General features: G+C 45.2%; 1 protein-coding gene across 1 annotated transcript; it reads right to left on the bottom strand.

Annotated features, from left to right (window-relative positions):
* Positions 1-3,311: 3,311 nt before the first annotated feature.
* On the bottom strand, positions 3,312-11,807 carry RAB11FIP1 (RAB11 family interacting protein 1 (class I); the record flags this gene model as incomplete). The annotated part of the gene is made up of 4 exons (XM_009708631.1): positions 3,312-3,530; positions 5,518-5,623; positions 10,098-10,893; positions 11,365-11,807. Coding segments are annotated over 4 exons (1,564 nt in total), but the record flags the coding sequence as incomplete, so codon positions are not given.
* Between the last annotated feature and the right edge of the window lie 2,789 nt (positions 11,808-14,596).

Below are 14,596 nucleotides of genomic sequence, written 5' to 3'. Positions count from 1 at the left end.
TTAACTGGCTCCTGGCCAAGAACCTTTCACACATATTTTTTTTTTGCTTTAGCTTTACAGAAACTCTTCAATTCTCATGATGCAGATGAGCTCGTCCATCAGGTTTCCCCACCCTGCAAGGTGTTTACCATGAACTTCCTGCATGGATAGCTTGCAGGGATGGAACTAGCCCCAAAATACCCTGAGGATGAGGAGTTTCGGTCAGCAGAGCTGGTCACGAGGAGGGAATGAGGCCCTTTTGAAACCCCTCTTTCAGAAAAAAGACAAAGTGATCAGAACACTGGATTTTAAAGGTATTTTTATTTTAGTGTTCCACGAAACCAAATGGCATTTAAAACCAAATAGGTACCCAGGCTAAAAGCAGACAATATAAACAGGGAAAAATACATTCAGATCCTTCAATAATAAAACAACACATTTGATTCTTAAGGCCCTTAAGTCAGGGTGAAGCATTTTCCTGGACATAAAATGCCACTCCCCTTACGCCAAAGAAAAGCTTTAATTAGTATTGCCAATAAAAGACTGAGGTACAAGGTTTGTGCAATGCTTTCACGGCCATGGAAGACGAAGCGTGGCTGGTGCAGGACCATGACCCCGCAGCAGTGCCCGTGCTGCTCTGGCAGGAGGCTCAACACCTGCAAGCACTGGAGAGAATACCACCAGGGGCAAAAGCCAGACACAACCCGGGGTCCACCTCAACTGACACGGCTGTAACTGGCAAAAAAGGCTGCCACGAGAGGATATTACAAGTTTTAAGGCTTCATCTTTAAGAAGACTGCTAAGAGCACATATTACAACTTTGTTTCTGCACATGTAACTTCAAGATGTACATTTTTGCCAACAGGAATGCACACGATCCAAACTTCATAAAATCCATACTCCAAAAGCATTGCACACAGCACCGTGGTGCCTTCAGCAGCCAGCGACTCAGTAGTACCCTATTGTTTTAAAAATGAGGCCAAGAATAAGCAAGAGTCAGTCCAGTCTTGCTTCCCACGTGTCCAGTTATGACTACCGATAATAAAATTTTTATTTTTGAACTGTTAAGTCACCGTTCAAAGGCACAACCGGTTTTTCTGATTCTGACCTAGAACATCAGAAAGCTGTGGAATAAAGTCTAGAAGACAAGTTTATTAGTGAGGCAACCGTTTCTTTCCAGAGATCCACTGCGGCACAAGGAGGAAACAAATTAATCCTTCATCTTCCTCACTATTTCAAGGCACAAGAAGTAGCAGCAGCTTTCAGTAAGGCCAACCTCTACCACTCAAAATTAAAACCACCAGCCAAGAGCTGAAGATGCCACTAAGACATTCTGCATTTCAGACCCTTCATTCACAGAAGAGGGTACAGTAGAAAAGACTGAAGACATCTGCTCAAATAAAAATAAAATTAGAAAAAAAAGTACCTGAAGTCTTAGAAGACTCTTAATGCTTAAGGCTTGTTTCAACTCAAGCTTCCCGTGAAGGACAGCTCTGTCAGAAAAGCTCCAGACTTTGGTAGTTAGTCAGTTTACAGTAATAAAAATGTCATTAACAGCATTTTTTGCATTTTCCAATAAATGTATACATCTCTAGGCAAATATATTAAACTACTCTTCACTACAAAAACTACAGTATTTGAGAAGTCTCCAGTAGTTTTCAGTGTTTTATGAAAATAGTAAGCAGACTTGTAACAGGTTGATAGTCGATCCAGCTGGTCTAGACCCTCAATAAAGTGCTTTGCTGTAGAAAAATTGAGTTGGAAACCCACCCCTTTCGAGCTAAGCCAGGAGTGACCCAATAGACCCTTTCAACTTCTGAAGGTAGGAGCATTTGCTTTGGTCCCCTGCTACCCATTCTTTCAGTATTTCAACTTTCTTCTAAGCCTTTTATGGACTCTTGCAACCCTGATAAATCCCAGAGATGCAAAGATGCATTGGATTTTTTTGATCTTTGCCAAGAACTCGCCAAAAAAAGAAAGCCACATTTAGTCTTTCAGTGGAAAAAGCCTGTTGTGGTGGCTGCTTGATAGCGCTATGCTGTCCGATGAGATGGGGAGGAGAGCATACCTGTCTCTATCAAGCTGCTGTTTTGCCACACATGAAGGAAGCAAACTGAGGCATATCGATTGTATAACAAAAGCAGCACTCTTTCTCAGCTATATAAAATTTTCATTTCATTCTGAGCAGCAAGTCACAAAGAAAACCAAATCAGATTTGAGCGCTAGAGTTGTGACTGCTCCCAGCCCCAGGGGAGGGTGATTTGGTTCCTCTCTTGGCTGTTCAAGGAATGCACGAAAGTGTAAGATTGATCACCTTTGAAGGTCTTTCCAAGGTAAGCCCCAGCTCCAAAATCCAAGGTATTTACGTTTAATAAACTGCAATGGTGTAAAAGAAAAATTGTCACAGAACTCCCAGACAGCAAGAGACATGGGCCAGGCAAGCATACTGTGAAATCCACACCTATTTAAAGCTACAGAAGAGAAATCAGGCGTACCTTTGCCTCCCTCGTTTGAATGACCTTCAACTCAGGAATCTGAAGTCCTTAAGAGAACAGCTTCTGATTTAAAATGCACCTTCGGCCCAAATTCACTACTACCATTCCTATGGCAGACAAACGTACCATGATATCTCAATGTTTCCTATACCAAAAAAAAACAACTGTAAAATTTCCTCTTGGAGAACTCCTTTGAAACAATGTGTACTTTATGAGATTAACTAAGCTTTGCTTTTTCCTTTCCAATCTGAAGTTTAACTTGCATTCAACTTTTATGGCATTTACTTTTAAAATACAGCCCACACAGCCCTGGTCTGAAGCACGCATCTTTGGACTTCTCCAGTGTAGTTATTAATATTATTATTTTTTTAAAATAATCAAATCCTCAAGCTCTACTGTACAAGATTTTATATTGCACTACAACTTAAGATATGGAAAGAAGAGTAATTGATCTAGTAAAGTTGCTACGAAACAAAACCATTAAAAAAAAAATCTTCATAAAGGATCATCAGTGCCTTGCTGGCAAGCAAAACACATCAAAAACCCTTCATCCTTCCTATTGCAATCAGCCTTTGGATTGGATGCCTGACCAAATCTTCCCAAATAATGGAAAGAAACCAAAAAATAAAAATGATAAGTTGACTCCACTTCTGGACTCCATCTACAAGACCTGATGTAACAACTAATCAAACTCAGAGTTGCTCAAGGCAGAAACAGGAAAGAGGTCATTTTCTGTGGGCAGCACAACCGGTACCACCTACTTCACATCATCTCCTTATTAATCAAACTCCACTGTCGGGAATTCAGTTCTTTGTTCAACCAACGTCCTGAGAGCTTTTACATCTTTCCAGCTTTTTTGTTTCCAGACGTTGAAACACGAAGAATGTTTGGAGTTTCTTCCATGACTCTGACAAGCAAGTTATCGATGTAGTCTTCAAGCTCACGCACCTGGACATCTTTCTTGGTAATTGTATCCTTCTGTTTCAAGACCAGCTGGATCAGTTCATCGTGTGTTAGCTGAGCATAAGCATAGGCAGGATCTGAAGGATCATATTTCTTTGAGAGAGAAGAAAGGCAGGGTCACTACAGACATACGGGCATTTCAAAATAGCAACAGAATGATATTTAGTAGCTGGCTTGGGGGATTTAAAGCACCAATGAACAAGTTTACACATGGTGTTTGCAGAACCACAGCTGCTCTTCAAAAGTATTACTGTGCTTCTTATCTTTTTAAAAATCAGTTCCACCCAAACGACATTTCAGAACATCAGTCATTAGCACTTTAGGATCGAGAAGAGCAAGCTGCTCAGAGCCAAGCTGCGCCATGGTCGAGGCACTAACGATGAGAGGGAGAGGCTGACAGCCCAGGCCAGGCAAGCTTTCTGCTACAAAGCCATTAGCAAACCCCGCCTGGAAAAATTCATACAAAACACTATCTACTCATGTACTTCCAGAATGCAGAATAGCTTTTTGAAAGTATTTGGAGGAAAAAAGAGTAACTGCCTCAGAGTAAGTGCGTGCTACTTATGGCACAGCGACACAATTTATATAGCTTCTCCAGAACAGAAGGCAGGCTCAGGGCGAGACAGATGTTATGGATGGTAACCAGGCCACCGGTTTCAGCATAAAATCTCTGCATAACATCAGTTCTGTAATTCAACTCTTCTCCAGTTTATGCTGAAAGAATGTCACGCTGACTCCAGGCAGCAGCCATCCAGCTTCAGGAAGATGCATGGAAATTACAGCCACGCACCATTAACTACCATTGTTTATAGATGAGCATTGAGACAGTTCTTGTGTGAAACACAGCAAAGACTAGGAAAGCCAAATCCAGGTTAAACAGCAAGAAACATCCAGCTGGGCCCTTGACATTTCCCTCTTACTGTAGTTATCACCATGAAAACACATCACAACACAGCTTCTCCGAAAAGTCTGCTTTTAACCCTTAAGCAAACTGGACAGGTACTTAGCAGCTTCTGCCAATTCCTCCAGCTACCTTCTCAGATGCTAAACCAGAACGCCAGCCCAGGCTTTTCTTTCGCAGGCAGTATGCATACAACAGGTTCACCTGACTACATCAAACATAATTTCTTACGTAGAATCAGAGCACCACACCAGAATACTAATGACAAGTTTTCAACTCATTCCAAATAGCAACATGTCAGTTTGAATCATTTAACTCACATTTTCTTCTTTTCCGCTTACACCAGAAGGAGGCACTCCAGTTATACTGGTACTAACTCTTTTCCCCAAAAAAACGTTAGAGACAGTAACGGTCCCCAGCGTTTCTCCCTCCTGACCCAGAGACGCTTCTAGCCGTTCTGATCAACATTACTTTTAAGCTACGCCTCAAGCCTGGAAGTCTCTTTTGAGGCCAAGATTATGCAAAAACCTCCTTTAAATCGGAGCGATTATGCAAGCTGCACAGCTACGCTTTCAGGAAGCAGCCGCGCTTTAATGGCAGGCGCCTGCTCTCTCAATCTGCACAAGATGTTAATGCAACACGTTACAAGGCAACAGCCACCCTGAGGTTACTTTTCCCACCTTCTCAGCTTTAAGAGACACATACTTATTTCAGGGTGAAAATGGGCTTTGGGGACTAATCAAACCTGACAATAAACAGTGACTAATTTGTCCATTCTTCTGTGCAGATTCGAATTACGCAGCTCCCACACGTCACCAAGGGGACTTATCTTCCAGGGGGTCACCCGTTGTTCCTGTCCCGGCCATCTCACAGCCATCCCGCTCACCTCTGAGGAGTCAGACAGCACCCCACACTCCTCTCCACTGAGAATCCCCTCCACAAACAAGAGGCATTAATTCTATTACAGATCAGTTTGCAAGAAAAAGAAAATATTAAAACACTGTCCCCACCTTTGGGGATTGACAAAAGGAAAGTTCATGTCCCACACAGTCTAATAACCACTGCTGTTTTTGTGCTCAGGATATACAAGATATAAACCTGAGCAAGCTACCTCGGATATATGAATTCTGTTCAATTTACTGCTTAAGCTTTGGTTTAAAGTGCCACTTTCCTCCATACCTTCATGTTCATCTCGAGCAGCTTTTCATTCATAGTGCTGATGACATTCAGGTTTTTACTTTGAGACTTGTTTGCTGTGGCATTCATTGGCTTCACAGGATGGAGTCTGCAACATTAAAACAGGTTCATGTTATTTAGGCAGGACGTACGACACCAGCACTACACAGATCTTCAGACTAAAAGCAAATATAGAAAGAAATTGGGTAAAATTCCTACCCTTCTCTATCTCCAGAGAGATAAGATATTCAGCTTCGGGCAGACAAGGTATTTCTGTCTAAGCTATAGGCTTTTTATAATATACTCCAGTTCTCTTTCTATTATCTTTATTGACTTAAGGCATTGGAGATAAAGAAACAGTAACAAGGGAAATACATCCTGAATGGTACGGCACAAAAGAAAAGGTCAGTCTACACGAGAAGGCAGTACACAGCAGCAGTTACTTTGATGTCTCACGCACTAGTATTTGAGCCAGACTTTCCTAATGAGAACACATTTGTGGTTCTTGCAACATATCAAATACTTCTACTATCCTGGGTCAAGCACGTATTTTCCTTTTTCCAGTCCGAACTTATGGTGTAAGCTGCCAAAAAGTGCTATCTTCATTTGCTCGAGCAGGATTTATATTGCCAATTTTAATACAGGAAGAAAATTTTACTTGTGTCTCAGCAAGTGCCGGCCCAGAAGTGTCCTAGACCCTTGACAGAGTTCCACAGATAAAGAACGGAGGGCTGACTGGTCAGCGGCACTGTTCCGCAGACAACAGTAGCCCAGCAGGCAGGAGGACCTGCAGACAGCTCTGGAAAGCAGCCACGCGTTCTTGGGAGGGAGAGGCTTTAGCTGCATCGCTTGCTGTGATTCACGTCAAGGCTCAGGAGTCCAGTTTGGCCAGGAAAGGAAGCATCCCAGTTTATCAGGCTTCCTGGGACCATTCTCCTATTTCTGAAAAATGGATCAATTCCAGTCCATTTCCCCAATTTGATGAAATGACCTTATTTCTTAAGCTGCCACCAAGTTTTCCTAACAGATTTCCTAAGAGGTAGCACTGTGATGAATGAGAGGTCCCCTCAAGTGCCCTGGGCATCCTTACTAGCCGTACAGATTTATCTGCTGCCAGTAGTGATCCTACGCTGGCATGACAGGACCCAGGCCCTGACAAATCCACAGGCTGGGGGAAGTTAAGGCTGTACAATGCCATGTCACTGCAAAGAGCAGTAAATTCCTGCAGTTGGAGAGGTAGATTTGTGCTCACAGGAAGAAAAAGCAAGGCTCCCATCAGCACTGAGATACTTTCTGTGTATTTCCCATATTCTCTCACCTGTGCTTAGGAGACACGGTTTCACCACTCTGCTGAGTTTGGTAAGGATATGTTTCAGAGGGTGAAACCCATGCCTGAAGAAGCTTCTTCTTGCCAGAATTTCCTGCTTTATCTGCGAAGCCCTCGGCTGTTGGCTTTTTCGGAGACTCTGCTCTATGACTTGGGGTGTCAGAGAGAAGGGAATGAGAGGAAGAGCAGGGCTGGGAAGGACTTGACAGGGAAGAAGAGGAAACAGAAGGCTCAAAGAAGTCATACTCTGCATGCTCCTCACCACCTGCACTTATTTTCAGTTCTTGTTTCTCAAAATGACTATTACTCTCCCTGGAATGAGATGTCATACCTAAGCCCGAGTCAGTTCCCTGGTTATTGACACTGTGAACATCTGCTCTAGCAGGCAGCACGGGTGCTTTGCTTGGCTTAGAAGCACCAGGAGCACTTCTTCCTCCTGGAGCGGTCAGGGTTACCTGGGCTGCAGCAGAGCTATCAGAGTGCTCTCTCGGCTCTTCATGCAAAGGCATTAAACCTAAGGACAGCTTTCCAGTCTCTGAAACGTTTTTATCACCTGCAGTGACAACACAGTTCTCCTGACAGTCACCCAGCAGCTCGTCATCAGAGCCTCCCTCCGGAATAACTGGAAGACTGGCCAGTTTTGAACCACGGTCTCCAGTAACAGGAATGGCAGACTTTAGATTTGTAAGACAGTCAAATAAATCATCATCACCTGCACTTTTTAAATGCCTGTTACCGCTGTCATCTCTGGGCATCACTGGAGGAGTGATAGACTCTAATGAGCCACTTTGGGGGAGGCACCCACGAGTATCTGAGGATTTATCAGTAGGTAATGGGAGCCCAGGCGGAGATTTTACACCATCACCACTTAACTCATGAGCCTGAGAAACCGGTGGGCACTTCTTCAGCGTTAAAGAAAGCCGTGGTGCTGGCTTTGGTGCAACAAGCACCTCGCTGCCAGCCCTCCCTACGTTGGCTTCCTGAGGGGACAGTGTGCAAGCTCCCAGGGTTGGTTTGGCAGGTCCTACTTGAGAAAATGTGTCATTTTTATCAAGTGGAGTCGCTTGGGGCTCTAACGTAGGTGCACATTCTTCCCATCTCTTTTCACCAAAGATCTCCTGCTTCTCTTTCAGCTCACTCTCGGGGGAAGGTGGCTGTTCAGCACCCATCTCTGGCAAGAGGTTATTGCTATACTTTGAAAGAGACGCAAAGCCTTTGTTGTCCTTTGTGCAGGGTTCAGTATTTACACCGCCTACTTCCACCCCACCCTCAACAGCAGTCACGCTGTTTTGGATGGGACCTATGCTGTCACTAGAGAGCTTTAACGATGGGTAGCATCTGCCTTCCAGTTCGCGAGCAAACCCTGCTCGCTCTCCTGTTGCATTTGAACCCGTAAGTAACATGTCACCGAAATCAGAGCGCTGTTTTTCACATTCCTGCCCACCCAAATCTGCATCACCTGATCTAAAACCCTCCGACCCATCAAGGAAAAAGGACTCAGATTTCCTGTTGCCTAGCTTACTTCTCTTCAAAAAAGTCTCAACTTGAAGCTGGGGAGAATCGCACTGCTTCTTTGGAGCCAGATCAGGGTTGTCAGAAAGAGTGCTGAGAGGGTTTGATACAGCTTTGACATTACTAGTTAAAGCCACATCTGAAGAGCTCCCTGAAGCATCGCAACCAGAGTGTTCCAGCTCAACAGGGTTTTCTGCTGAGGAACAGTCTTCATCACAAGGAAGGCAGACAGCGGAAGAACTAGCAACACCTTTGAAACCTTGCACATCTGCTTCCCACCCAAGCTTGGATACAAAGGGATTATTGTCATTAAAATGACAATCAGAGGGGAGAGAAGGTGCGGGTGGACGAGAGAGACCCCGAGAAGCACACGTATCAGAGCTTTCAGGAGCCTGGCCCCGTGAGCTCTGTCCCCAGTCAGAAGCAAAAGGATTATTACCACTACCAGAGACCTGCCCAGGAAGAGGCATTTTGGGAACAGAGGCTGCAGGATGATGGGACGAAGGGAAACGGGCAACGCCTTCGGGATCCAGGGCTGCGGATGCCCTGGCCCACTCGGGAGTAAAGGGGTTCTTGCCATTCAAAAGCTCTGCAGCAAAAGGAGGAGGAGAAGTAAGAGATGCAGGAGAACTAGTAATGTTTTCAGAGTCTGGCACTTGTTCTTTTTGTCCCGTTTTAGAAATAAAAGGATTATTGTTACTACTGATACAGTGTACAGAAGGAAAAGCAGGGAGGGAATCAGGTGCAAGAGTAGGAAGTGTGGCTTTGGTTTTCTCCTCTGAAGACACGCTCAGTCTGCAAAAAGGGACAAAAAACTCGCATGTCACTTGTCGATGCAACATGAGGCAGGAACAGATAGGCTCCATCAACTCCTAACACTGGAGACGAATTACACTTGCAAGAGACCTCAGAGCCTCTCTGACAGACTTTATGTACTTAAATGCATCTTTACAAAGCTCTAAATTTATGTCAGAACACTTCTGCTGCGGAATTTGCACAGGTTACTGCGGTGGCTGCTTTTAAGCACTCTCTCATCTTTTGCACCCCAAGCAACTTTATTAGTATGCAAGACACTTCATATGAAAGATATGAGAAGCACTGAAAATAAGGAGTTAGACACAGACACAAAACACAGCCTTATTAGTAGAACATACATATATATATATAGATAAAGACACAAAGATGCAGGTTTTTTTTTTTACATATATATATATATATGTATATGAAGGATAAAGGAGCAGAATTTCCGAAAAAGCCTTTCACAAACGTCCTTCATGGTGAACAATGCCAAAATCAGAAGGGCTCCAAGATTAACGCTTTTGAAGACCATAGCCAAATACACAGAAGTAGAGATGTTAGAACTGCTATTTCACACCCTTGGTACGTTCAAGTCACACAGCTCAGAAGTTAGTTTTTGCAAGAGATCCAGCAAGAAAAATCACCCCTACAGTATCTGCAAAGCTGCCTGCACTCAGAGAACCATTATTTCGACATCACTTATAAGGAACAAACCTACATCAATTTTTTTTCATACTAAGAAAGAATTGAGAGTTATTATTTGTTATCAAAGCACCCACTGGACAGCTTAAAACCACCAGGTATCCTGCAGAGCAACATACTTTTGCCGCACGCAAGATGTCAAGTTGAGAAGTGCTGCTCTGTGGTAGGAAGCAGCCGAGTCAAAGCCTGCCACCACCACTGCACATCGCTATTTATGTCAATCTCTGAAGCAAACACGACTGACCTGGGCTTGACAGCTTTGGTCTTTGCTGGCGCAGTAGCTTTTTCGGGTTTCCATTCTTCCTCAAAAGGGTTGAGCGGCTGCTTATTTGCAAAGACATCTTCTGCACGGTGATTGTCTTCTGAAGGATTCCTTCTGCTTAAATCTGCTGGAAGCTCAAGACGTTTGGCCTCTTGTTCATTCTTCTCTTCTGGAACTTTGCTTTCTTCATCCTGCAGGGTCCTCTCAGGAATAATCTCAGCATCACTTGTCTTCACTGCCTCCTTCTTCCCAGTAACCAGAGAGAGCAAGGCAGACTTTTTGTGCTCTGTTTTTTTGGTCTCTTTAATAACTTCAACACTCGGAGGAATGCTGGTTTCCAGGTATTCTTCACTGCTAAGCAATTTGTATGATGGCAAAGTCATAGATTTAAAGGTCTCCAAGGACGCAGACCCAGAGAAAGCGTGACTAGGAGATGTTCTTCCCACCTCATCAGGTCCTTTAGTAGATCTGGAAGACAGGTTCTCTTCTGAAGCAAAGAGCTGCTTCCTCCTGAAGTTGCGAGGAGAGGGGGAAGAGGCTGGAGTGTTGTCCTTCATTGTGCTCTCTTCCATATAAATGTGACTGCCATTGATACACAGACTAGACTTGGAAATGGGATCGCTTTTGGATTTAAGGCCACTGAATAAAGAGAGCCCTTCTTTCTTGGTGTGGTTAGTGGTTACTTGGTTTAGTTGCCTGCTGTCCAAAGTTGCTGTTTTACGAGATTTAAACACAGGAGAAGATGACGACTTCTCTTCCAGGGCATTTCCAAAGGTCTCTGGAAAAAATAAACAGGGAGAAATTCAAGATGCAAGAATATCCTTTCCTCTGACACTCGCTACTGACAACCTCAGCGCTTCACAGTCATTACTGGATTGCAGCAACAGCAGCATCACAAGTGTGACCATACCGGCCACTTCCAATCCTTCCATATCCCCTACCACTGCCAGCCCTCAGCAGACCAGATCGCACGCATTGTTCAATGACCTAAAACCACCACAGATCACTTACCGTGAAGCTGCACCACCAACACGTGCAGACATTGCTCGCGCAGCCCCACAGTTTCTGCGCTATCCCACGGTCAGCTTGGTCGTGAGTTATCTAACATCCTATGTGCATACCCATCACCGCGGAGAGCAGTGACTTTCTGTGGATTCATTCAGTAAGAAGAATTAGCAGTTTAAAAAGTGTGAAAAGCGAAAGCAAACCTTTGAAGAAAGGCTTTGTGCCAATCTGCGAGAATACTCACTTTCTGAGGTTGGAGAGGTGTCAGACTCCTCGTCATCCCATTGAGACTGGAAGTCGCTGGGCCGAAGCCGAACCCTCTCGGTGACGGGCTGCTGTGTCGGCAGGACTGACATGGACTGGGAGAGGGAGGTCTTCTGCAGGCCAGGTTTGGAAAACAGGGTTTTGAATTTTGATTTCTTCTTTTCCTTCTCAACTGACTCATCTTCGCTGTCAGCGGGAGAGTGAGTCGTGCTGGGAATGATTGCCGACGCCGTGTCGGAAAGGCCACTGCTCCTCTTCCCCTTGAGCTTGTCTTTGAGCTTGCCAAAGGGAGAGCGCGACTTGTCTTTCATGGACAGATCAAACATACTGGCTGTCATGTTGCTCCTCATAAACTGGATATCGACTTCGATTTCCCCTCTCTCCTTTTCCTTTTTCCCTGGTTTGGAGCGAAGCTTGTACCACCTGCAGAAACAAGGAGAATTGTTTTACAAACCAGTTCTTGAGAGGCACGGGTAATTTAGAACAACAGAGGGCGTTTATGTTTTTTAAAACAAATAAGCCTACAGTGTTAAAAAAAAAAAGCCTTTAATCTTACAACTATGACATCACCATATGGCCTCAGGTGCTACGGAAAATATTTCTTATCGTAAACAGAAAGTTATCAGTAAAATTTGTTTTAAAACCCAGACCAGGAAGGGTTTAAAAAAAAAGAAGAAGAAGAAAAAAGAAACACAACATGGACTTCCTGTATTTCAGCTCAGCCACTCTCTTCTGTGTTTTTATCTGGCTCCCCAAAATTCGCAGGGGCTAGGACTTTGAAGTGGGTGCGAAAGAAGCAGCCTCAGAGAGCTGACATTGGTACCAGAGAGCTTGCACCTTCGTCCCACGCCCTCATACCTTTCATTCCAGCTCCTTCTCAGTTGCTATCTGAATGCCTCTTAAGCGAAGGAACCCCTAATCAACACAACGAGAGCCAAACCAAGCCTTACAGACCGTCTGGGGATTTCCACTCACCCCCACGAGCTGGTGACTGGAGCGCACCAGGAAGGACATTCGTTACCAACAGAACTTTATCCCTTTCCAAAATGCAGCTCCAGAATATTAAGCACTGCATACGAAGTAAGTGCTCAGGGTACCCTAAACTACAAAAACACCAGCTGCGTGCTGCTATCACACGTCCTCAATTACCACTTAATGACATTCAAACCACATCAGGGCCGGCAAAGAAAATTATCAGCACTGCACACCAACACTTGTTCATCTTATTGCTGTAGCCGCAGACTTTCCAATTCCCCAGAGTCAACAGAAAAGGTTGCCTGGAAAATGCCGGCTTCTGCCTCCTCACCAGCTGGTACAGGTAAATAAAGCGAACAGAGCACACAAATCTGCCTCTCCGTCACATTTGCACTTCAGTCTTTTCAAGGTGCACTGGAAGCAATGAAAGAGAACAGGAAAAGGCAATTCGCTTCAGAGAAAATTCAAAACTAATGAGCATTAACTGAAGGAGATGAATTCAGAACTCTGCACTTTAGAGGGAAATGAATGCTCAAGCATTTCTATGTTCAGACCAGCACCAGGGAAGGGATTTTATAAGGAAATGTTAGGCTTTGTCAGATCCCTAAAGCTGCAGTCCTGCAGTGGCAGCAGCAAGGGAAGCACAAATCCTTTGCCTTTTAACGCAAGCCAGCACTGGGCACTTTTGTTCTAAACCGCGTGATTTCTAGCAGCATCCTGCGCTCGTACGGTTTCGGTGCCACAATTCATTCTGCGCGCTCTCTGCCCCGGGGAAAGAGCAGGCCCTGTTCGAAATGCATCCAAAACACAAAGTACGTGTTCAGCGAAAGGCAGCTTAGCACTGACCGAAACACGGCCATCGCTTTGAGAAGCGCGTCGCTACGTCCGTGTCCGAAAGTAAATAACATACTGACAAACTCCCCCCAGCCCCAAAACTACAAAATAGAAAATCTTTTTAATTTCATTTATTATGTTCGCGTGCACCTGTCAATCAACATGCATTTATTTTCTAAATAAAACCAGCCCTTTAGGGCTATACCTCACCACAGCAGCGATAACAAAACAAACAGGCTTCAAAGAGAAAAATGAGGGCTGGGGGGATGACGCTAACAACTGCAACTATCAGAAGTTTTCCCAGGAGCGTAAAAGTTATATTTCCCCCCCACCCCCCAACTTTCCTTCAGCCCAGACACCAGGACCCGAGCAGGGCTGACTCCCTGAACTCTGCTGACCGAAGGCACATTATGCTCCCCAGCGTAAACACATTAGAGCTTGACACAACCTTAATGACAACCACGTTGTAATTACGGCTTCACAAGCGGTGACGGCTTTGTTAAGAAACACCAGGCAGATCTCGGTTTTAGCCAAGCCGGTGTTAATACCTGGATCTGCTCAGGTGAGCGAGACAAGGAAGGAGACAAGGAAGGTGACTCACCGGCCATCTCAAGCCACATTACAAGGCTGCTGACTCCCAGTAAAACCCTCCCAGTAACCACCCCGGGGATTTCAGCGCACCATCCCTGTGTTTATGTTCAAAAAAGCAAGTATGACACAGAGCTGGCACTCGGTATTAAAGTCTCCCAGCTCAGTGTCCTGCTGACAGCAATGAAGCCAGCCCGTATAACACTGAATTACCTACTCTTACACACACTTTGGCTCTGCTAAGTATTCATTAACAAAAATGTATGAACAGCTGGCTGCAGCCTGCCTTCACTCTCTGTCGGAAGGTGAAGGCATTTCAAACACATTAAGTTTCTTGGGTCAATCCGGCTGTTCCCAGGGTACACTGTCAGCACTTGCACATAAATATTTAAAAACTAAAGCCAAGCACGAGGCAGGACTGGCTGAAAAAGCACCGGTTGTGTTTCTCTGGGCCAGCCCGGCAGCTGTAGGTGCCAGGACCCCCAGTTTTTTCCAGGGGGCAGCCACCCCAGAGCTTTGGGGGGCTGACCCACATCAGGAGGGACTCTGCCCCATGGGGACCCTTCAAGCCTCAATCCCACACCTCTATGGGGTACAGGGGTCCCCCCCAGATCCCTCCATCCCTATGGGGCACAGGGGTCCCCATGGGACACAGGGGTTCCCCACCAGATTCTCCCCAGCCCTACAGGGCACAAGGACCCCCATGGGACACAGAGGTCCCCCACAGATCCCCAGCCCCTGTAGGGCACAGAAGTTTCCATGGGGAACAGGGGCATCCCATGGGGAGCTGGGGTTTCCCACCAGAACCCCAGGTC

Source organism: Cariama cristata, unplaced genomic scaffold (assembly GCF_000690535.1).
Source record: "Cariama cristata isolate BGI_N322 unplaced genomic scaffold, ASM69053v1 Scaffold42459, whole genome shotgun sequence".
Lineage (NCBI taxonomy): Eukaryota > Metazoa > Chordata > Aves > Cariamiformes > Cariamidae > Cariama > Cariama cristata.
This window is presented reverse-complemented; position numbering and strand designations above follow the sequence as displayed.